The 24,485-nt window shown below is 37.0% G+C and overlaps 1 protein-coding gene across 2 annotated transcripts in view; it reads left to right on the top strand.

The window, feature by feature from the left end:
• Positions 1–18,708, top strand: part of znf385b (zinc finger protein 385B) — a 78,240-nt gene extending 59,532 nt beyond the window's left edge. Inside the window, exons 5-11 of one of the 2 annotated variants that reach the window (XM_072396564.1) lie at positions 78–214; positions 331–441; positions 3,973–4,144; positions 4,239–4,613; positions 7,471–7,655; positions 9,612–9,707; positions 10,236–18,708. In XM_072396564.1, the coding sequence (XP_072252665.1) occupies positions 78–214; positions 331–441; positions 3,973–4,144; positions 4,239–4,613; positions 7,471–7,655; positions 9,612–9,707; positions 10,236–10,502 (1,343 nt within the window). In that variant the 3' untranslated portion in view covers positions 10,503–18,708. Of the gene's footprint in view, positions 1–77; positions 215–330; positions 442–3,972; positions 4,145–4,238; positions 4,614–7,470; positions 7,656–9,611; positions 9,708–10,232 lie in introns of both variants that reach the window. The other variant, XM_072396563.1, reaches the window with a different exon arrangement.
• Positions 18,709–24,485: the final 5,777 nt, after the last annotated feature.

Below are 24,485 nucleotides of genomic sequence, written 5' to 3'. Positions count from 1 at the left end.
CCTTCGCTTACCTTCGCTCATAAACCAGCGCTCATAAACTGGTTTTTAGAAAACAATAATTCAAACTCTGTTTCCAGGAAATGGTAGCGGTGCAGTGGGCGGGGCATTACCAGGCCTCATTGGTGCAACTGGTCCCTCGCTGATGATGAAACCATTCCTGCCATTTCCAGTTGAGACGACGTCACCAGTCGGACTTTTCCCGAACTTCAACACGGTACTTATAAGTGTGTGAGTTTGTGTTGTTGTGTTATCAGCAGTGTGTTGTGGCTTCAATGTGTACAGACAGACTATGATAAAAAACTTACCTTTACCTCTATATGTCTTATGCAGATGGACCCAGTGCAGAAGGCTGTCATCAACCACACCTTTGGCGTTACCATGGTGCCCAAAAAGAAACAGGTCATCTCCTGTAATGTCTGCCAATTGAGGTTCAACTCTGATGTAAGTATGTTTTGTTCCTGGTAAATATAAAAGCATATATCATGGTCAAAATTTGCAGGAATGAGACAAAACACATGTCCATGGAATGTTTTCAGGTTTCAGAATTATTCAACTGTGTAACTATTGTTAAAAAGAAAGGCCCTCCTCAACTTTACTTTCAAAGAAGCTGATTAAAACAGCTCAGAAGAAACGTCCAAACCCAAAGTGCCCAAATACCCCCCAAATGACACAAGCAGAGGGCATAAGCATGAAAAAAACATTGTGAGTAATAACTTAAGACACAATACACTAAGTAAGCCAACATTAAAAACACTGATATAGAACAATTTGTTCCTCATAAGTTGTAGCAAATGAAACAGAATAAGAAATATTCTGTGTTTGAAAATGAGAATAGTGGTAACAGAATCTAACAATGTCAAAGGGGACACTACATTTTGAAACTTGAACTGCACTGAGGTTGAAGGTTTTTTTTATATATATCTGCAATACAAAAATACATTATATTAAAAATATGACGACATAACACAATATTCTGTAGACTTAGAGCTAATAAGCAAAATATTTAGCCTATTAAAGAAAAAAATCTTTAAACATACTAATGCAATTTTTAAAAAACTGATGTGTCTGTGTTTAAGTTGTGCTTGATTGCACCATCTTGTTTGTTTTTGCGCCAGATTTCTTATCAACATGATGGCCTGAACAATTCCAACATAACATATGATCTTAAAGTAACTTTCTTTTGTAAAACCTTTGTCTGTGACAACTTTGCTTCTTGTTTTGTGTACAGTATGAAGGGATTATTTGTGCATTTCGCCTCATTCCAAATAGTTTTATTCTGTACTTTTTTAGCCTATTTGTTAAGTTTGGTACTCTGTGCAGCTGTATAAAGTATTTTGTTGCAACCATTAAATTGATGAAGGGGACATTGTTCCCTAATCTCATCTTGAGTATGAAGAAGTTGTTTAACCTCTTTCAATCTTGACTTCATGGTGAAAAACTCTTGGTGTGAAAGTCATTGATTTCTGATGGTAAAACTTGAAAAAGATTAGAATATCATACTGAAGGATGTGCTCAGGTTTTCATGCAAACAACATTTGAATGTCTTGGAGTCAAATGTGATCTGGACTAAAGCAAAATTTAAATCCCTGTATCCAAAGACAAATTTTTTGATTAAGTCCTGTATTTTTCTTTATAGATATGTTGTTGGGTTTTTTTTAACTTAATTTTGGCATTCAGTGCCTTACCTCTGTTCTTTGGACCAGTCATGTTATATTGAATTATGTTACCATTACAGTTTTCTGCAGCTTATCCCAGCTGTCATTGGGCGAGAGGCAGGGTACAGCCTGGACAGGTCGCCAGTCCATCATAGAGAGAAACACGGAGACAAACAACCATCCATGCTCACGCTCACTCCAAGGGTCAATTTAAAGTCTCGAACACATCAAGTATGCGCAGTTAGGTGTTACTCCTGCTTCTCTACTCTGCTATAACAAAGTGCTGTGTAAATGACACTTGTCTCATTCTTGACTGCTGAGAGGAAATTAGCTTCCTCATAAGTGATATGTCAGTCAAACATGACTAATGTATGAGCCAGTGAAATCGTTCATGAGTGAACTTGAACTGGAATTACAGCTGGGGAGGGGGGAAATGAAAAAGGAGCATGTATAAGCTGACTAAAAGCTGAGTCATACAGATTGTCGACATTCACACAAGGACAGTGTTCCTAGTGTTTCTTACACACAGACATTCAGGGCTTGTTGCTGTGTTTACAGTTTTACAGTCACACCTTGTCTGATATGTAAATGCAGGTCTAAATACACACACATTACCCCAGTCACAAAGATTCACCTCCGAACCACATCTAGAGATGATAAAATGGGATAACATTGATGCCGTTTAAGTATAAAGTTGGCTAGTGTGTTCAGATCAGATGCTAAACAAATGTTCGCCTTACAATACTCATGAGATTGAGTGTTTTTGTTGCATGTTGGCTAAACTTGATTATAATATACATATAATATAAACAATATATACTAATATATACATAACCTGGAAGATTCTGAATTTAAACTTGTCTAACTTAACTCCTGATGGCCAAGATAGTGGTACAGGTGAAGATTTGTGTGTCTACGCTGCATATCAAAATTTTACATTGGGTTTTGTGGACTACAGTTTTAGCCTTGAGTTTAGCCTCTTGGCTGTTGCCCTCTTAATTTTTTTAAACCAACATTTACAAGTGAGTAGTGGATCTGTCCTGGAAATACCCTTCTGTATAGGTTTTAGTGATAAATGTAAATAGAAATGTTTTTTAAATGTAAAATACAACCAGAATAGCACATGTTCCACATTGACACCTAACTGCATCGGCATAGGGTACAAGTGGTAATACCTGTTATTATTGTCCAAACCATGTCCACTGGAATCCTGTAATTGGCTCCAGGAACCTCCATCTTCACTTAAGCAATCTCTCCGTTCAATGTACACCCACCAGTATCCTCCAGACCGTTGCTGAGGCCCTGTAGTGGGCTTCAGAGAAGTTCTACTTCCCTCTTGGAGGCTGATTACCAGCTAGAGCAACACTTTCAGAGAGAATGCTTTTGATTTTATGTCGTTCCTCATATGATCACCAAATCACTGTACCAGGAGGGTGAAAAGTAAGTAATTTAAAACCTAATAACCAAATACTACCCTTAGAGGCAAAAATTTAATCTAATTGTCTATAGAAATGGCCAGTACTTGTTCAGTTTTGATGCACGCCTAATGTCTGCTGTGAAAAAGGTTTAATCTCTCACTGAACAGTTAGTGAGTTGTCCTGTGGGTTATGTAAGCTCCACATGCATGAAAGAAATTAGGAAGAAAAAAACATAAAGCATCAAAACTGATAAAAATACACAAGATGTACATTGATAAACTCGTAGGAACTAAGTAAAGTAAAGTAAAAGCAGCTTGCATGTAAATTTGAGCAAAAGACATGCAGTCAAGGCAGGAATGTCTTTATAAGATTAATTACATGTTTCTAAAAAAAACAGGCAGAAGACAGCAGGGATCACAGGCTGGGAACACAGGTGGGAACAATCAGACAATCACAAGAATGAAGACAAAAACAAGATAAGACACGCAAGGAAGGAGACTTTTAAAAAATAAAATCGAAAACTAACTAAAAAACCCTTACATCATATTTTTTTTAGATTATTTTTTAAGGAGTTAGTAACAATATAGATCACAAGGAATTAAACCTGGTTTCTCTGGTTCTGCTGCCTCGATTATGATGGTCATTTAATCCATCATGACTTATTTGTCATGTCATTTTAGAACAGTACTAAATTGAAAGTCATTTTTAGCAACATTTTTCCAGATAGTAAACCTTAGGAATATGCTGAGATTATTCATAAAGACATTTGAAGGAAACTCAGTGAGAGATAAGCTACTATAGGAGTAACAGGACAGGAAGAGATATTAGCATCAGAAAGCAGGAGCAAAAAACTCAACCAAATCAAACAAAACATGAAATTATCCTTTCTGTTTGTTCAGTCTCAGGCTGAAGCTCATTACAGAGGCAGTCGTCATGCCAAGAAGCTCAAGTCTCAGGAGAACAAGGCCAAGGCCAAGCTGTCAGTCACTGCAGAAACCAATGGGAGCAGCTGTGGTCCTGCTGGCCCTGCGTCCCATGTGTCAGCGAACAGCAGCACCAGTCAGCACACAGGTTGATTTATCCACCAATAAAACAGATCTGAATACTGTTACAGGTCACGTTTTTATTCTGACGTTTTATTTCTTCCTCCTTTTCCTCTATCCAGAACCATTTACCAGCTCCACTGACTCCTCATCTCCTCTCAAGCCCATTCTCCTCCTCCCCTCCACGTCTCCTTGCTCCTCTTCCTCCCCTTCCTCCAGCAGAGCAGGCAGTGAGCCTCCTCCATCCAGCCCCCCTTCTGCTCTTCCAGCTCCAGGCCTCTCATCCTCTTCCTCTTCTTCCTCCTCTTCCAAGTCTTCTGCTCTGGCTCCTGTCACCCTCTCCTCTTCATCTGGACCTCCTTCTTCTCAGACCTCCTCCTCACAGGATGCTCCTCTCTCAGTTGAGTCGGAGGAGGAGAAAGCAAAGAAGCTGCTGTACTGCTCTCTTTGCAAAGTCGCTGTCAACTCTCTGTCTCAGCTGGAGGCTCATAATGCAGGTGAGGAGGAGCCAGATGAAAGCTATGAAATCTTGAAGTAGAATTTCTGCAACTTTCTTCCCCAACACTGATAACACTGAATCTATGAATATGAAATTTTCCAGACTTGGAGAATGTTCATGGCAGACTCTAATTCTCCATTTTGTGAAAACTGCAGGAAATTGAAGTGTAAGCATAGTATGATCAAATATTCTAAACAGTTAAGATATCATTGAACCCTCTGCTTTTGCTTATTCTTATCAAAAAATAAATGTTACAGGAATTTTTTGCAGGACAGTTGCCAGATTTACATTTGCTTCCCACTAAGCTGAAGCTTATTATTTAATTCAAATATTGCAGTAAAAGTTTATTATATTATCATTTTATATTTGAGAGAATGTTCTATTTTAGGTTTGCTCCTCTGAGCATTTAAAAGTCAGGGAGAATTTTAAAGTGTAAAAGTGACTACCAACCAAAAAAAAAAAAAAACGTAAGTAAAAACGCGATCCTGCCACTTTGGGGCTCAGTTGTTCTGAAATTATCTAATTCAAGGAGTCGCTAAGATTTGCAGGGTACTGTTGCGTCACATACCCAGCTAAGAGGAAAATGATCCTGCCTCCTTATCTTAATCTTCACCTGACTTGAACTTCAGATTATGCATTTGTTGTATTTCAGAAGCAAGATGTTGAATTACTTGTGTTTAAGATCCCAGCTACAAAATCTGATTCCTAATTGATATTGTCTTTGATTCTATCTCCAATTGGAATTAGGAAATTCCAAGTTCTCATTGGTTAGTGAATGCCGCATCTGTAGCTTCTTGCTAAATATGAGATGTTGCCCAATAATAGAAAGGAATAGGTCGTAACTTTAGACGCTTAAACAAAACACAGAGGAATGGAGAGACAGTGACGACCAGGGTTTATCTAGCCAATGTGTGATGGAGGAACTTTTACATTATTTTTGACTAATTGATAGCTGCCGGGTGGCTGTAATTTTGCTTTAGCATTCTTATCTGCAATGCTGTTTTTTTTTTATCAACCTGAAACCAGTTCAACACACGTCTGGTGATGAGATCAGTTTGGATCAGTACCAACTGTCCTTTGTCAAACTCCACATGAAGGAAATGTCAGTATTTGTGAACTAGATTGCCAATTAGATCATTTTCTTTCAGTTTGGTGCATGTGAGTGTGAGCTCTCAGGCCATTTACCATCCGTTCTCTCCCATTGGTCTGAACATGCTTTAGGGATTATTGAGTGTAATTTGTGTCCAAATGTATGTATGCATGGTAGCTCAAAATTGTAGGACAAATCTCAAATAAGGCACACCCCACAGAAGAGAATGACAAAGTTGCAGCTCACTCCACCCACTAAAACCAACTGCTGTGACCAGAGGTATAAAGACATGGTGGAAAGTTAGCTGTTGTATCCTATCGCTGATATTTTGACCAAAGCTTGTCACATATTTTATGAAGACTTTAAGAGATTGTGTTAACTTATATAAACAGCATAATTTGTCTCCTTTTATACTCTAGTTAAAAGTTTAAAAGGTTATAGTTTGAGTCCAGAATTATTTAATTATCTATGTAGATTCAGATGATATCTGTTTTGTTTAGCATTGTTTTAGGGTTACAAAAAGGAAATTTGATCAAGATAGATACACTAAGTGGAATAGTACCACTAGAGATGTTGATGAAGATCACTATACTGATGAAGATTCTCAGTCTTAGTGCGGTAATATGATTATCACTAGAGATCATAATACATATGTTCTGTCACCCACCACTTGACACTCTAATATGTTAAAGGCTGCTGTGACACAAATTGACACAAATAATGTAATGTATCCTTTGACATTTCTGTACGGCTCTCTACTCCCCCTGCTGGAGCCTTCTGGTAATTACTTCTACTCTTATGGCTAAAAGCAAGCAAACACCAAACACCAAGCACTGTTCTTCATACTGAACCTCTTCAACCCAAGAACCCACGATACTGGAGGCAGGAGGGGAACATCTGGTTTGATCCGGCTGGGATGAAGTCTCACAAGTGTTAGCTTTATTTTGATACCAAGATGGTTTACACAGGAGTTTGTAATTGCAGAGAAATACTCAATTAATTTTGGGCATGCCATTTATGAGCAGGAACCCCAGAAATACTTCTAAGGCTAAACAGGTTAATCACCCAACAAATATGATCCAGTTCAGTGCTGAGCTGGTAGGTTTTGTCTGAGCGGATATCAACTATGTGTGGCATTCAGAGATGTTTGAAAATCAAAGATCTGAACATCATGAATTCCAAGAAGACAAACAGTAATTAGATGTAAACATTTAAAAAGACCTTCCATCACAGTTTCTTCTTTTGTCTTTTCCACCCAATAATGATTACCAACTGCTTGCTTGTCATCAGCAAGCTCCAGTTCTCTGCAGGTTGATATTCATGGAAATACAGCCATGCATGTTGATGAAGTCGTCCCAGTAGAGGTGTGTGTAGAATTCCCTCCGTTAGCTCTTCTATAGCCGCAAGTAGCAACGCAACAGTAGCTATGCGCTAACAGAGCAATAGTACGTGTTCATTCATTCATTCGTCTTAAAGTATTGGTGAAATAAAGACAGATAATGCCTTATTTAGAGGCTGCATCGTCTTTGCCCCGTTCACTCCATTATATATTATATATGGATTGCGAGTTATCTAAATAGCTTTCGCCAACTTTCGCCAAACTGTTCTCAGTGAGTAGATAAACGTATTTCATGCCAGAAATAAGGTCTAGGTTTAAAAATACCGGCGTTCCCCTTTAACTTAAACCAGTTGCTGCCAAGGACGAAAAGACTTCTCCATCATGATGTCTCATGTTTAATTAAGGTTTCTATGTTTCTGCTTTCAGGTTCAAAACACAAAACGATGCTAGAGGCTCGAAGTGGCGCTGGCCCAATCAAAGCCTACCCTCGACCAGGAGCCAAGCCGAAGAATGGCACCAGCTTAGGACTGAAGGGCTCCGGCTTACAGAACAAAACCTTCCACTGCCAGATCTGCGATGTCCATGTCAACTCTGAGATTCAACTCAAACAGGTAGCAACTCATAGTTCCTGCTTCCATAATTACAAAAAAAATATTTTTATCTTCAATCCTCTTTACTTTTTTATTTAAGCTACATTCAAGTACAATGTTGTCAAATGAGGTTGGATGATATAATATTTAAGCATACAACACTGTTATGGGTCACTTGAATTAAATAAAGCCATTGCTTTTGTGATAATGTCTGCTTGGAAATATATAAAAAATAATTCACACATTTTAGCTTTCTGTTATTGACTCTTGTGTATTTGCCATGTGCCAATTTGGCACCTACAGAATACAAAGCTATGCGTGGTTGGATTGTTAGCTGAGAGTAACAGTTGGAGCTCTAATAAAAAGGGGTCTCACATGGTCTCTGTTTAACATCGTGATTTAATTGAAGGAACTACATTAATGTTGATGAGCTTGCTTTCATTCAGACATGCTGAAGTTGTATGGAATTCTGATTTGATTTCTTTGTCTTTGCTCAGCAGTCAAACAGGACCCCGCTCTCTGCATGTTATTGATTTTATTTAACCTTTATTCTTCCGGGAAAACTTTACTCTTTGACATTAGCTATTTCTTTTACTTGACCGTCCTGACCAAGACAGGCAGCAGCTCTGTTAACACGTATTACGTGATAGTACACACACAATTTGCATATAACAATATACATATACAAAATGTTTGTGCTGTATGGATAAACTTCAGAGGCAACAACAAACATATACGTAAAAACTGAAGAACATAAAAATATCAGAGGTCATCATCAGTCATTGTAGACCAAAATAAAATCAGCCATATTTATAGTCAGGTGTTTCTGCCTCCAGATTGTTAACAGTTTCTTTGAATTCATTAAATTAATCCAGCTCCCTCAAGTTTAGCTGTTCTTACAAGCAATTCCAAGTAAGGGGAGCAGCAAACTTGAACAGCCTTTTTTTCCGGTTCAGAACAGGGTTTAAGGGTGGTTAGAAGGATAAAATCTTGAGAGCTAAGACAGAGCACAAATCAGATCATCCAACCTATTATAGTGTATAATATCAATGTTACTTTTAGTTATAAAGTACATTTAAAAGTGCTGTACATTAAAATCTCAATAAACAAAGTGTAAAGAGTGGGTGAAATCAGTAAAGTTATTAAACATACTAACATTGGTAAAATAACATTCCACAAACTAAAGAAAAAATATGGGCCCTCATAGCATTTTGATAGTTTCTAAGGTTTGAAAAGTTACAAGTATTAGCATGTTGTTCCATAGATTAGAAGCAGTCACTGATATGGAAGTTCCTTTAGACAGGATGGAGCCAGACCATTTTGAGCCTTAAAAACCATAAATAAAACTTTTAAAGCAACTCTTTAATGAATAGGAAACCAATGCAATGAGGTTGTCCTCTTAAAAGACAAGCTACTGCACTTTGTAACGGTTGCAAAAATTGGAGATAAGACTGTTCAATACCCGCATACAAGGAATTGCAATAATCAAGCAAAGAGGAAAGGGAGGCATGAATAACTTTTTGAAAATCTCTGTGAGGGAGATATGGCTTTACTTTGGCTGACAAAAGCTAGTTTTGACAACAGGGCTAATCTATTTAATACATTTGATAGAGTTGTCAAAAATCACTTGATTGATAAGCCAAGGGCCCATGACAGCTGTCAGGGTCAGCTAAAAAGTCTTTATTTCTATTAAAACGCTAGCTCAATCTCAAAGAATTGAAAAGTAATGACATATGGAAGTTCTGAGCCATTTGAGAGCATCATGACTTTGATTTTATTGGTATTCAAAGCAAGCCATCACAAGATGTACACTTGATAGTATTGAAAGCATGTTGTAGCTCATGGAGAGTCTGATCAGGTGTAAGGGCAGAGCAGCACATCACTGAGTCATCAGAATAAAAGAGAAATCTTTTGTTGTCGGTCTGTTTTTGTTCTCGGTTTTGTTTTCAGTCAGTGTTGTTGTTGTTGTTGTTGCAGCACATATCCAGCAGGAGGCACAAAGACAGAGTGGCAGGAAAACCCAGCAAACCCAAATACAGCCCTTATAACAAACAGCAGCGTAACTCACTCACTGTAAGTGTCTCTTTATCTTGATCTCAGATCATTGAATAAATATGTTTAACAGATAAACAATTCAAATCAATAAATGGAAACTGTCACAATCTACATTTTTATCTTCCTTTTCCTCATCTTCTTATGGCCATGTTACCTCCTCTCCTTGTGTCCTTTCCTCCCCTTTTCTCCTCTTCGATTCCTTATATTCTCTCCTCTCCTCCTTTCTTGCCCCACTATTCTCCTTTCCTTGTTTCCTCTCCTTTCTTTGTTTCCACTCCTTTCCTGTCCTTGTCTCCTTTATACACTTCCCTCTTACGTCTCCTTTTCTGTGTCTTTTCCTGTTATTGTCTCCTCTCCTCTGCTTGCTTCCTTGTTCCCTCTTTTTGTGTCTTCATGTTTTGTCTTTTCTCTTTCCTCATTTTCCGTCTTTCTACTCTACAACCCTCCTTTCCCCATGTTCCCATGTCTCCTTGTTTTCCTTGCCTCTTCTTCTCCCTTCTCTTTAACTCTTGTGCTCCTTCCCTTATTTCCTTGTTTCCTCAGAAGGAGCTGGCAAAGCCTTCCCTCTCACCCTCCTTCCTCACCACCCCTTTTGCTCCTCCTTCATCCCCCCTCCCCACCTCCATCTCCTTACCTCCTTCCTCTCTTTCCTCCTCTCCTCTCCTCTCACCCACCTCCTCACCCCTCACCCCTGCTATCTCTCTGCATCCTCGCCCTCCGCCCTCTTCATCCCTCTTCACTGCTTCTTTCCTGCGTCCAGCACCTGGACCAATCAGAACGAGCCAAGGATCAATTCTCTTCACGCCCTACTGATGACAGTGGGAACAGTGGGAAGTCGAACCAGCAACCATTGACCTCTGACATGCTGTGTTTTGGGTCTTCGAGAGACAGCAGAGACATCATGGATGCACCCTCCTCATCTGACTGAGGCCTCACACAGACACATGAAAAGACAAAAACCCTCTTCCTTCTGCCTCAATCGGACGTCCTAAGGCGAAAGGGGAGCTGTTGCTTTAAGAAAAATGCAAAACTGAACCCAACTTAACCAGAGCTGAGAGGTTCCCACACACGCTGAAAAACCAGGAAGTCTTCCATGCAGACATGGAAATTTCTTGGAAACATTACAGAATTACCTACTATTGTCTAAAAAGCAATAAGTGGTCCTGAAAACTTCTTAATACCTGGAAAAAAAGCAGCTCATTTGTTGTCTTAAGTAATTGTGATGCTCCATAGTCACCTGATACCAGTGGTCCACCTTCAAGAAGGTTTGGTAAAAAATCTAACTAATGCACATCATCATTGGGAATATTTCTGTTAGCTGCAGACTGAATCAGCAAATAAGAATAGTACTTTTGCTTTTCTGTAACTCATTTTGATTTAATTAAGATGACAAGAAGCAAAAACCATCTTGATCTTGCAAAATGACAGAGAGTACACTTTTGTGTCACGAATCTCTCTTTGGGCTCAACATGCACCTCAAATTACACAAAGGTGGAAAATAAAATTTGGACAGGGCAGCCCACATCAGGTCTTCACCATGAAGAGGAGAATGGAGGAGCTGTTCTACTTCCTGCTTAAGAAACAAACCAGCACAAAGAAGATGTCCGAAAACTAAGACAATGTCTGTCTTAAACAAAAACTACTGCAGCTGTCTTTATGTTCACCCTCAAATGTCCACCATGTTTCTAATATAATTCACCCTGAAGTGGAGAAAGAGATATAAAGGACAATACAGGTGCTATGTATCATCCTACTGTGGATGTAAACCTGCAGAAAATTATTCACAAATTCACAGTTAAATTTTTTTTCTTATTGACCTTTTTTTATTTGCTTTTGTTCTATATAAAGACATATATATATATATATATATATATATATATATATATATATATATATATATATATATATATATATAGTGAGTAACAGCTCCTTGACTGCTTGGCCAAACTGAAAGATGTGCTTTACACATTTACGTCAACAGGCCAGAGTGAAATCTGAAAAAAATTACATTTCTAAATCTGCCTTATCAAAACTTGAAGCATGAATAACAGCCTTTAGTTGGTTAAAGCGAGTGAGCGCTGACGTGACAGTATTGGACTCTGAAAACATATTGTTATCAAAAACGCATTGAGATCTTTCTGATAAGTAAAATATCAACCACTGAAGCACCTGACCTGAGATACCAAAGTACAACCCTAATTCCAAAAAAGTTGTGACACTGTGTAAAATGTCAATAAAAACCAAACTCAATTATTTTCAAATCTCATAACCAGTATTTTATGCGTAATGGAATATAGAAACCATTGGTAATGTTGAAAGTGAGACACTTTACTATTAAATGAAAAGCAGTGGCTCATCTTGAATTAGAAAGCAACAACATTTCTTAAAAACATTGGGACAGGTCCAGGTGTGTAGCTACTTTGTAGCATCCCCTCTTCTTTCAACAACAGCCTGTAAATGTCTAGGAATTGAGGAGACCAGTTGCTGGACCTTTGGGAGAGGAATGTTGTCCCATCTTTGTCTGATGTAGGATTCTAGCTGCTCAACAGTCTTCTGGGTCTTCTTCGTCACATTTTTTGTTTCATGATGCTCCAAATATGTTTAGTTGGTGAAAAGTGTTGACTGTAGGCAGATCAGTCCAACACCTGGATTTTATTTACTGTGAAGCCATCCTGTTGAAATAGAATTCAATTCAATTCAATTTTATTTATATAGTGCCAAATTACAACAAATGCCATCTCAAGACACTTGAAAAGATATAATCCAATTTAAGCCAATTAGAATCCATTACATTGTAATACAATCGTAATACAATGAAATCCAACTTATTAAATTCCAAAAAAAAACAAAAGTAGCCTCGCTAAGCAAACCAAGAGATTGCACCAAAACTTCTCTTTAATCCAATCTCCCATCCTGAGCATTCATGACAGAACCAGACTCAGGAAGGGTGGCCATCCGTCACTGACCTGCTGAGGTTAGAAGTAGTATTTGGTTTAGTATTGGTTTGCTGAAATCTGAAGGGTCTTGCCTGAAAAGGTCACGTAGAAGAAAGCATATGTTGCTCTAAAACATTACAACATTGATGGCTCCTTTCCAGATGTGCAAGTTTCCAGTCCTGGAGGCAATATTGCACCCCCATACCGTCAAAGAAGCAGGCTTTTGAACGGAGTGCTGATAACAAGCAGGCTGGTCCCTCTCTTCTTTAGTCTGGAGTTGTAGCGTCCATGATTCCAAGAAGAATTTCAGATTTCAATTCATCTGACCACAGAACAGTTTTCCACTTTGCCTCTGTCCATCATTAAATAGTTTGGCCCAAAGAAGATAGCAATGTTTCTGAATCATGTTCACATATGGCTTCTATACACGCCAGACCTTTAACCTTTTAGTAACACCTTTTCCAGCCTTTTCTTACCTCATTCCAATTCTTTTTAAGATGTAATGCTGTCATCAAATTCATAATAAGATAGTATGTTTAATGAAACATTAAAATGTATCACTTTCAAAATTTGATATGTTTTCTATGTTTCATTGTGATTAAAATATCTGTTTATGAGATTTGCAAATCATTGCATTCTGTTTTTATTATCATTTTACAAAGCAAGCGTCCTGACTTTTTGAGAATTGGGGTTGCAGTAGATTAATTGCAAACAGGAGGACATAGCATGTTTGGTCTAAACAGCCCAGATAAATTGCTGTTTTCAGTCTCTATGATTCAATATCTGTCTAGCATTTTTAATTTGACTAGTATAAGACACATTTGTTTCAAATCTGTGAAAATAAGGTAAGAATTGCATGACTATGGCCCTGTCATAAATTAAGGCATAAAGCTAAGCTTTTTCTTTTTTTTTTTAAGCTGAAATAATTCCCTTTTATTCATTTTATTCTCCATGTTGTTTCTCTACTCACAGCGAGCCAAGTATTTGATTTTATTTCTTAATTATTTTTGAGGGGGTGTTCTCTAAAAGCAATCCAGTCACTATGCATCTCAGTGAGAAAAAAACCCACACATAGGTTGCAATAATATGGTGTAATTAATCTCATATAACCCCAGAATATAGCAATACATTTCGTCTGTGTCCTCGATGGCAGCTACAGCCACACCAACTGGAAATGAACCAGAACTATTCAGTGAAAAGAGAAAAAAATAACTTAAATTTCAGTTTGAACCAGGGCATTGGTTTTGAAAAAATAAAGCAATACATGTTAAAGTCACAAGATAACTGATTCAGGCTAGTTAGCTACTCTGTCACTGTCTGCTGATTGTTTTTCTTTTTTTTATAATGTATTTACAGTGTTAATTTACAGGAAAAAAATAATACACTGGCTGATTTAACCTGATGGATGTTTGGAGCTGATGAGTATGCCCTCTATATTAGACATCACTGATGTACCTTATTTGATATCCCTGTTTTCTTTTCTTAGCCCTGTTGTTTTCGTTACACGTTCATTTCGGACTGGGCTGCCTCCTGGTTTTGCAGTGAAAAAAGGCTGTTTGTTGTTTTGTTTTTACTGAAACTTTTCTCTCAAAAAGAGTTGGAAGAACTTTTAAAAACACATAACTGCATACATGACATTTCCCATAAATAAGCTGACTCACTTTCTGTGATCAAAACAAAATATTGACTATTATTATTTTCTGATTGTTTTTGCCTGCATAATTTATTTAACTTTGTATGTTGTAAATATTTACCAAAAGCGTTTTCCCAACTTTCCAACACCTGCTTCAGTCATGAGTTTATGCCTCAATAACTGATATCTCAAAGCCACACTTGAACAAAACCTATATTTTTCAGCAATCCAGTGATCTTTCCTCAACAGAGCCAAGACAACATGTGTGATGAACAATCCAACTCAAAGTTCCACTTCTTACCTTTATTCTGAGCTTTCACCTGCATCTCAGAGATTTCTAGGTGAATAGCAGTTATGTACTGTTTTGTTGTTCTTATCACACAAACTCTTCCAGCCTTTGATACCCTTCACCTTCACCTGCCCTTTCAAAATTAATGGGTATGTGTAAATCACAGTGAGCAGCACAATACTTTTCAGTATAAGAGACCAATGTTCAAAATGCTTCCAAGCCATTTCAAGTTTTTTAAGAGAAGTGAATGTTTAATGTTATGATGTAAAACATCAGATGGCTGCTTTCCTTTCACTTTCTCCAAAAGTGTTACCTAAAGGAAAAAGAAATACTTTCCATGTAATGTATTGGGATTTTGTTTAAATTGATCAGTGAGAACAGAATAAAATAAACAAGTTCAAATGCAGTTTTCAGCTAAAGTTGCCTTTTAAAAAGAAAACTACAATCACAAGTTATCAGTTTGTTCTCCCAGACTGTTTATCTTTAAGACTTAAGTACATTTTCTAACTATGCTTCTCCTGTGGTTTTTCTTATTTATGCATTAGTTTGTCTTTTATTGAGATATAATTTTGTTCATGTGGATTTTCTGTCACTTCTTACATGGAGAAGAGTCCTCTTCTAAAAAAATAAAACAGCCCCATGTGGCGTTCGCTGATGCCAGTAGATAAGACTGACATTAAAAGAACATGCGACTTCTAGTGGTCGTGAAAGTAATGGCACGTGAAGTGTAAAAATTTTGTCCATTAAGATGACCACGTCATAGTACAGTAAAAAGAATGTATTTAATTTTCAGTAACCTATTTTTAATGGTGATATATTTTAACCAGGCGATTTCACTGCTCAAACTTAACCAAGAACTGACAAAGTTTGTCGTTTACGTGTAGCCAAGGCTACTTGCAAAATGGCAACCATGAAGAGCACTGTAAAAAGAATGTATTTTAGTCCTAACCAGCTTTGTTTTTTTTAAGTCTTGTTGTGGAAATCCTCTTAATTGAGTAATAAGTAATAAGAGAAGAACAACTAAGTTGTCTTTTTATATTTTTTTTCTTGCAAAAAAGATCAGTCAGTTATACTGAAAGCATGACAGTCTGCATAGTGAGAGACAAAGGGCTGCAGCTGCAGGGAGTCTTTATGCACATGAGCTGGGCAAGATAACACCGTGTTGCTATTAAGGGCCCTGGCCGGTAACTGAAGGTCATGAACAACTTTCATAAGAAACATATAAAACTTTCCAATGTATTGAGCTAAGACAATGTTGAGCATGTTATAATTTTCCATGACACGCTAACTAAGTAGTTTTGACTTCCAACTCTAAGCAAGTAGAATTGCTGTCTAAACCAATCCAGGAAGTGACTTAACTGACTGTATGTAACTGAGAAGTAAAATACCGTGGCAATATATTGGTCTATGATTAGGACTTTTGGCTTGTTAATGGAATGATGTCTTTACTGTTGTGGAATATCTCATATGCGTCATATGTCTGTTTTGGTCTTCAGATCTTTGTTTCAGATTGGGACTCACTTTATGTAACAAGCTTAAGCTTAAGACACAGTCTCACATCAAAAAATATAGTAGCTACATAGGTCCACACTGTAAAACACAGCTGTTTCACACAAAATGTTAAAAAATTGCGAAATTATGGCTCCAGAATTGTTACATGTCTGTGTTTTGCATTATGTTAAACTTCACAAGTATATATTGCATAATTATTGATATTGGACACTATAACATGGTGAAAATCTGTTATAAGGAGGCAGGTTGTGGTGAACTGTGGGGTTACACTGTAAAGTGTTATTCCAGATAATGAAATCGAGTCCTTTCTGATCCAATGCTTTACACTTTAATACTTTGCTGTCATTTACAGATAGTGAGGATTAGGCATTAAATATCCATGTTTAGGTTAATATATCAATAATTACATGGTTGCGGTTTTGCATCATGTTACCTGATCACTGGATTACAAAACATCAGGCACTATAAAACCGTCTCACAATTTCTGCACCTTTATGACACTACATTTTGCACATGTGAACCAACATGCCTACTGTATGTTTCGCTTGTGAGACTGGGCTCCCTTGATCATGCAATAAAGCCTTAGAATAAAAAGCTCTTAGACAGATCGCTTGTCACCTCCCTTTGGAGGTTTTCTGGGCACATCCAACTGGGAAGAAGCCCAAGGGTAGATCCAGAACACACTGGAAGGATTATATATCCCTTCTGGCCTGGGAACGCCTTGGGATCCACTAAGAGGAGCTGGAGAGTATCGCTTTGGAGAGGGGTGTTTGGATTTCACTCCTGAACCAGAACCTCCATAATCCAACCTCGGATAAGCTGAAGACAATGGATAGATGGATGGATGTTTAGAAAAAGAAAAAAAACTACTAGTTTTCTGTCCAAAAGATAGTGGACATTTGAGTTGACATCTTCATACATGCTGCTAACCAGAGTCACACACAACATCTGGAAGCTTCTTTTCTTATTGAATACTTTTATATTACAGCTGTAATGAACACTGGAATCTGTACACATTTCAGGTTGCTGTTTGACACTTGTGAAAAGCTGTATAACCATTAGAAACCATAGAAAATCAAGGTGAAAGTGAGGTATAAAATATGTTTGGTGGGGATGACAAAGCAGAACCTGCAACTGACCATTGTTTTACAATTGTTGAATCTTACTGGCTGGGGATGTAGGGAGGGTTCATATTGTATTTACAGACAGTATGGACAAAAGCAACAATTACATTGACCAATAACTCATGAAGTGAACATATGAACTTTATTCACCTAAAAACAATATGAGCCTGCATTTTAATGCAGAAAAAAATGTATATGTTGTTTGCATGTTGTTTTATTGTTCTATTTGCTATGTTAACATTTGACCGTTAGACAACAAAGTTAAATTGGAGTAATTGTTTGATGGATTTTAATATACTAATAGATTTTCACAGGGATACTTACAGAGCGAATGCACCAGAAATATTAATCTTCAAGCTTCAGTCTGAAAAAAACAAAAAGAACATGAGTGGAAATTCTCTATGAACCTCTCAGATGGATGATGTCAGCATCTACAATGCACCTGTTTTTAAAGCAGTTGTAATTTTCTCTGGTTTCACTTGATCACTGCTTTGTTTTCTGTCTTCCTGTCTCCTCCTGAGTAACTTGAAGAATCTGAGTCTTCCAAATATCTTTAAGTATATATTGTGTGTATGCGTGTGTGTAAATCGATGCACCATTAAGATTCTCATGTAACAGATATACATATATATATATACATATATATATGTTATATAAGTGTTATGTCATTGTGTCAAATCTGTGTTTATGCTGATTAATCTTTAATGACTTTTTGACTTGTGTCAATTGAAGCTCTCAGCTGTTCAAATGAGCTCCCTCCTCTGTCTAATGATGTCATTTTGATGCAATAATGTACAGATCAGCTGCTGCTTTTTTATTCTGTCTGTTTCCTTATCAACAGTCCTGAGGCCTGACAGACTCAATACTGGGGCTTAGTTGCAACACTGGGTGTTAAATTAATAGAGATGCACTGTTTAAACTGTTTTGTGTGTGTATTTCAAATGAATGTCAACTATATGATTCAATCACATTGCTTCCAAAGTAACTCAAATGCAATGCAAACACTGAAATAAGGCAAATGTTAAAGGAGCGCGCAGTTCAGCCCCACTACTCAAGAAGGCGTCTCTGTGGACCTGAAGTAAGTTTTTTGTCTTTTTTTTCAACACATCAGACTTCATTTTAAAACATGAAGTTTTTTTTGTTACTATAGTGTTAATACCAACACAATTATTATTATCCAGGTTTTGAAGGAAGTATAAACTGACACAGGAGTTTTGGACAATTCGACCAATCATCTCCATTAAAACTTCTCAAAGATTGGTATGTTAAATGAGGAGGGACAGATTTCTTCATTAGGATTGTCAAGGTGAGACAAAAAAACAGTACTTGTACGATAATTGTATTTATGTTTTAGTTCTAAACATTGTTTTTTCAAATATGTTTAAAGGCAAGACTTCCAGCTAAAGACCTTCCATCTTCTTTTTTTGTGTACAGTATTTATTCAGCTTGTTTTTTTGGGTTTTTTTTGTATGAGGGTAATGATGATTATGAAATGCGGATATACATATGCAATCTTGTCAGGTTGAGATGTAATGTAACATTTCACTTGCCATTTTATTTCCTTGTTTCTTGTTCTGTTTGTTTTCAATAAAAATGGTTATATCCTAAATTGGTTTAGTTGATTTATGCTGTCACCTTTTCATAAAAACAGTTTACTTCAAAATTGTATAATTTATTTTTTAATCTTTCTATGAAATTTACTAAACCATAGAAAATTAAGATATATGGGGAAACTGCATAGGAATAGGAAAAACAAATGTAAAAACATAAGCAGCACTTTTTCCTATAAATTGAACATTTGATTATGAGGCCCAAAAACATTTATGGCTGAGTCATTTATATTGACTAAGAAAACAAATTGGTGAAAATAATTTTTTAAATTTTATTTTATAATGCATTCAATGGAGATGAAAAGTAGCATCTTACAGCAGCTATAGCTAATTTTGTTGACTAGCCTATCTTTACAGAGTAGTAGTAAACCGTTGATGCAACCTTTGGTGAAATCCATGATTCATTGATGTCAAGCAAAAAAAATTGAATAATTAAGATAATTCCATAAATCAAATGTGTAAATTTAAAGATAATTCAAGAATCAAGCTCAAAGGTTGAAATGGAAAGGATACCTCTTTTTGAGCCTGTTCTTGGGGAAATATGTCAAATAAGTGCAACTTATGAGCACATTATGTGCTGGAGGGACATACTCTGTCAAATTACAAAACTACTGATGCCACACAAGGCAACAAGTGTCCCATTTCTTTGATTGAAGTCATGCTCCTCTCACACTGTCTCTGAAACAGTTTGGTCTAGTTTTTTTTTCTTTAACTAAACTTACCTCTATGGTTTAAAAGCTAAATGCTAAACACTAAAACATGTACAGCCACCTTTGACCCATTAGTGGTGCTGGAGTGCTTGAGGTACAGGCATAAAACTTGATGAAAAGAATCAGGGAACTAATCCACGTGCCAAATTTCACAACTTTAATACAGTTTATTGGTATTATTGGTCCCCTGTAAAACTTATGAATCCTCACTCATAACCTGAAGGCCTCCATGTGATATTGAAAATAATTCTGTAATGCATTTCTCATGAAATGTCAACAAATCCCATAACTTCCTTGGAGTCCTTTAGACTTATGTGACCTTGTGAAGAATTAAGCCTGTTTTAGATAAGTTAGGCCTGTGCCAAAATCAATGAAAATTTCTTTTTGTTTTGACAAGGCATAATTTATCCCAAATAGTACCAAAAACAAGTCTTGTAAGCTTTGGGATGGTTTATGTCTAAGTATTTCAATATAAATAGAGGAAATAGAATAGAAAAATACTTTATTCAAGGGGAAGTATATGAAAAAACTGTGATATGCTTTGTCATATTTTGCTCAAGGGGTCATCAGGAAGCAGTTGAAGTAGACAAACATAATCTGGCAAGCAATAATTACATCAAAGTACTATTTATAGGGACTGATTTTTGTTTAGACAAAACATGAAACTCAAGACAACTGATACTTTGCTCTTGCTGCAACCCAGTGGTGGTCAACTTAATCCTATTCTGTCTGTTTTGAAACTTAATTTTGCACAAGACAACCAATAAATTCTCTTAAATCATTAACTTTTTACATTGTTCTTTCCTCTGTGGGGTCTCTGGAGCCTTCCGCGACAAGTTTCGATTGTGTGTTTTGGCCAAGTCAAAGCAAGAACATTTGCTTCTACAACCCTGTAATATATCACAATGACCATGTCATCTGACAAATATGCCAAATTTTTGTCTATCATCATGAAATTCTCTATCATCTTGCATTTCTGTTAGTTTTACACAAGCCTCATCTTTTATTGCTGAAAGTGGTTTAGTTAACTGTTGTTGCTGTGTTTGTTGTGCTTCACACCTGTTTTGAGCTTAGTCGATTGCCCCACACCTGTCTTTATGTTTAACTATTCAGTTTACATTGTGTTGATGTCCAACAGTCCCTTGCCTGTGCCCTGGTATTGTGGTCATGTTACTGGAGTGTTTTTGGGTTCTGCCTGTTTCCTGTTAAATTTGCTTGGCTAACTGGCTACACGTGCTTGACCTCAGCTCTGTTAAATAAACCTCACATTCTAGATTTTACCGTCTGTGTCCTGCTTCTGGCTTCATTGTGGTCTCTTTAACATGGCAACAAATGAATGTGTGTGGGTGTAACTTTGCAGGGCTCACGCAGAGATTTGTTAATACGACGGTGGAGTTACATTCCACAACTGTAGGGAGAGCCAAAGAGCAAAAGATTTACCAAATTCTCTACTGACACTCTAACATTGTCATGTTGTCTAGTGGCCACTGAATTGTGTGTGTGGCTTCACTCAGATACCTTCAGACAGTGTGGAGGATGAATGAAAATTGAAGCTACAGAAGTTACAATTCAGTTTTATTTATATAGCGCCAAATTACAACAATTGTAATCTCAAGGCACTTAAATAATATAGTCCAATTCAAGCCAATTGGAATTCCATTCATTGTAATCATAATCCAATGAAATCCAATTAATTAATTTCAAAATAATCCAATTCATTCATATAGAACAATTAAAAAAATAATATCCTAGCTAAGGAAACCAACAGATTGCACCGAAACTTATCTTCAGTCCAATCTCCCGTCCTGAGCGTGCCTGTGGTGACTGTGGAAAGGAACGACTCCATTTAAACAGGAAGAAACCTCTGGCAGAACCAGACTCAGGAAGGGTGGCCATCCGCCTCGACCAGCTGGAGTTTGAGAAGATGGAAAAGACACCATTCAAAGGATACCTGTTTGAACAGGGAAACACAAGTTAATAACCACAATAATGTCACATGTACATAATATCATTTAAGAAATTAAACAGGGGGAAAAAGAGAGCAAAGTGAGGAAAGGTGTGACAGATGAGGTCCCCCAGCAGTCTAAACCTATAGCAGCTTAACTATCGGATGTTTCAGGATCACCTGAGCCATCCCTAACTATAAGCTTTATCAAAAAATAAGTTTTAAGCCTAATCTTAAAAGTGGAAAGGGTGTCTGCTTCCTGGACATTTACTGGCAGCTTATTCCACAAGAGAGGGGCCACAAGAGAGGGGCCTGATAACTGAAGGCTCTGCCTCCCATTCTACTTTTAGAAACTCTGGGAACAACGAGTAAACCTGCAGTTTGGGAGCGAAGTGCTCTGTTAGGAAAATATCTTACAATGAGATCTTTAAGATATGATGGAGCTCAGTCATTAAGAGCTTTATATGTGAGGAGAAGAATCTTAAACTCTATTCTATTCTTTAACAGGGAGCCAGTGAAGAGAAGCTAAAACTGGAGAAACATGATCTCTCCTGTTAGTTCTCATCAGAACTCTGGCAGCAGTATTTCGGATCAGCTGGAGGCTTTTCAGAGAATATGTGGGACAGTCCAATAATAAGGAATTACAGTAGTCCAATCTTGAAGTAACAAATGCATGAACTAGTTAAAACCTTTGCTTCAATATACCCAACCAGCTATGTCAACTTTTTACCTTCTCCTCATCATCGAAACAAGGTTACTCCCTGTCATATTTTTCATTGACAGAGTAACTCTTTAACTGAATCAGAGTGATGAGTTCATAACATTTTGCACACATGACCTTGGGTGGATAACACAGTGAACTGTGATGGGAAACTGCTTGCCGTCATGCTCCTCCCTATTCTAGTAACACAGAATCTGCAATCTGCAGACTGCGCTTCCAAAAAAAATCCCCAAAAACATTGAAACATAATTTATTTACTTATTTATTAATTTTTTCATGTTTTCTTTTTACTGCTGGTTTGGTGTTGGACTCAATAAGCAACATAAATCCATCTGACTGAATGTTTATTGGGCCACAATGTATACACAATTATATATATATTTTCCAATGACATTTGCATGCATCTTCTAGAACACCTTGAAAAGAAAGAAAGACACTGAATAGCTCTGACTTGAACAAACTGGTACTACAGAGGTTGCACTGAGAACTGGACTGGAGTGGAAGCTGGATTTATCATTTACCGCACTCTCAGCATTTCTCACTCTGAAGAAATGAATATTAAGTTAAGTTAAATGGTGACAGGGTGACTTTACTGTCCTCTTGTACTTGCATGTCACAAAGCAGTGAAACGCCTCACACATTCAGCCCACAGAAATGCAATAGCTAGCTCTGTGAGATGTTTACACACAAACAAAAAAAAACTGATTTGTGTGAGGAATCACAATAAAGCAATAAATTAGTGACTGTGTTATCACTGTTACATAGTGAGTTTTTCTGAGAAGGTCAGATGTCAATAATCACCTGAGTATGCAATCAACTTTTAGTTTACAGTTGCAGAAACACAATGGAGTCAATCTGAACACAGATTAGCATGCTGTTAAGTAATATCTACAGAGGACTTGTGTAGTTAGTGCTTTCAACAGGCAGATGAGCTTCCTCTTAGAAGACCAGACAGAAGCAGAAGAAACATAAGCGTAAATAAATCAGTGAATGTAAAGCAGAATGTATAGTATTTTCCTACACCAATACTCACGCATCTCCATATATTTAAATCCATGTTCTGTTTACAAACCCAATTCCAAAAGAACTGGGATGCTGTGTAAAATGTAAATAAAAACTATATGTAATGATTTGCAAATCTCATAAATCAATATTTTACCATAATAAAGTATTGAAAACATTTTGTTTTTGTTGATGGCAGCAATAAGTCTCAAAAAGTTGAGACAGGGGCAACAAAAGGCTGAGAAAGGAAGCGATACTCAACAGAAAAAAACAGCTGCAAGAACATGTTACAACTACCTAGACTATCTGGTTAATTGGCAACAGGACAGTAGCGTAACCAAATATAAAAAGAACACCTTTCATGAGAGGCAGTCTCATGATTAAAGATGGAATAAATTCAGCACTTTGTAAAAGAAAAAATTTCAGAATAATATTCCTCAACATAAAAGTGCAAAGACTTTGAATAAATAAATACACATGAAGTAAAATGATTTGCTATCAGTGTCTATGTTTACATAAACAAATATTTCTTAAATGATGGATTATATTCTGATTGGAGATTTAGATATATGTTTGTATGGACACAAATGAAAGAAATCTGATCTGAACAAGCCCTCAATCAAAATGAAACTCTTTTGACATGTGAAAAGTTATCCACTAATCGGTTGAAAATCCCACAGAAGAAGAAAAGTATTGCTTACCCAACTTTAATCCCAAATAAATGGCCTAATATTGAACATGCACAGGCCAACTTTTGATACTGTTTGTAAACAAATAGAGAGTTGATTTAATATTCACTGAGTTGTACTCACTGAATTTTACAGATCAAGGGGGGAACACTTAGAATATTCCATCAATATGTTCAACAGAAAAATCTAAAAGTTCAAGGTCTCAAACAGAAAAGCGTCTGTCACAGATAATTTTAACTTTGCTGCCTCCATGTTTTTAGCCTTTTGAAACTCATTATATTCCCCTGTGGTTTGAGCATGCTCAGAAAGACCATATCTAATCCAATCAGAGCGAAACAATCAGATTAAGTATATACATGGTTGCATATCCTTGTTGATTACATTGTCAAAAGGTTTACATCGCCTCTTACGAACAGATTGATTGGGGTCTTTGGACTGATTCAAATGGGTCTGTGTAAATGCAGCTCATGACTTCCTAAGGTCTTTAATTAAAGGAAACGCAAACGCTCAGTCAGTTTGACATCAGTTGATTGGCTCAAACAGTGAAACGTATTTCACCTCTTTAACCTGAAAAGCGTTCTTTGACAGTATGGCTAGGAGGTTTGTGCTGCTGAATGATCACATG

Source organism: Leuresthes tenuis, unplaced genomic scaffold (genome assembly GCF_036924035.1).
Source record: "Leuresthes tenuis unplaced genomic scaffold, fLeuTen1.0.hap1 SCAF_12, whole genome shotgun sequence".
Taxonomy (NCBI): Eukaryota; Metazoa; Chordata; class Actinopteri; order Atheriniformes; family Atherinopsidae; genus Leuresthes; species Leuresthes tenuis.
The sequence above is the reverse complement of the archived record's forward strand: the minus strand, read 5'-3'. Positions and strand labels throughout refer to the sequence as shown.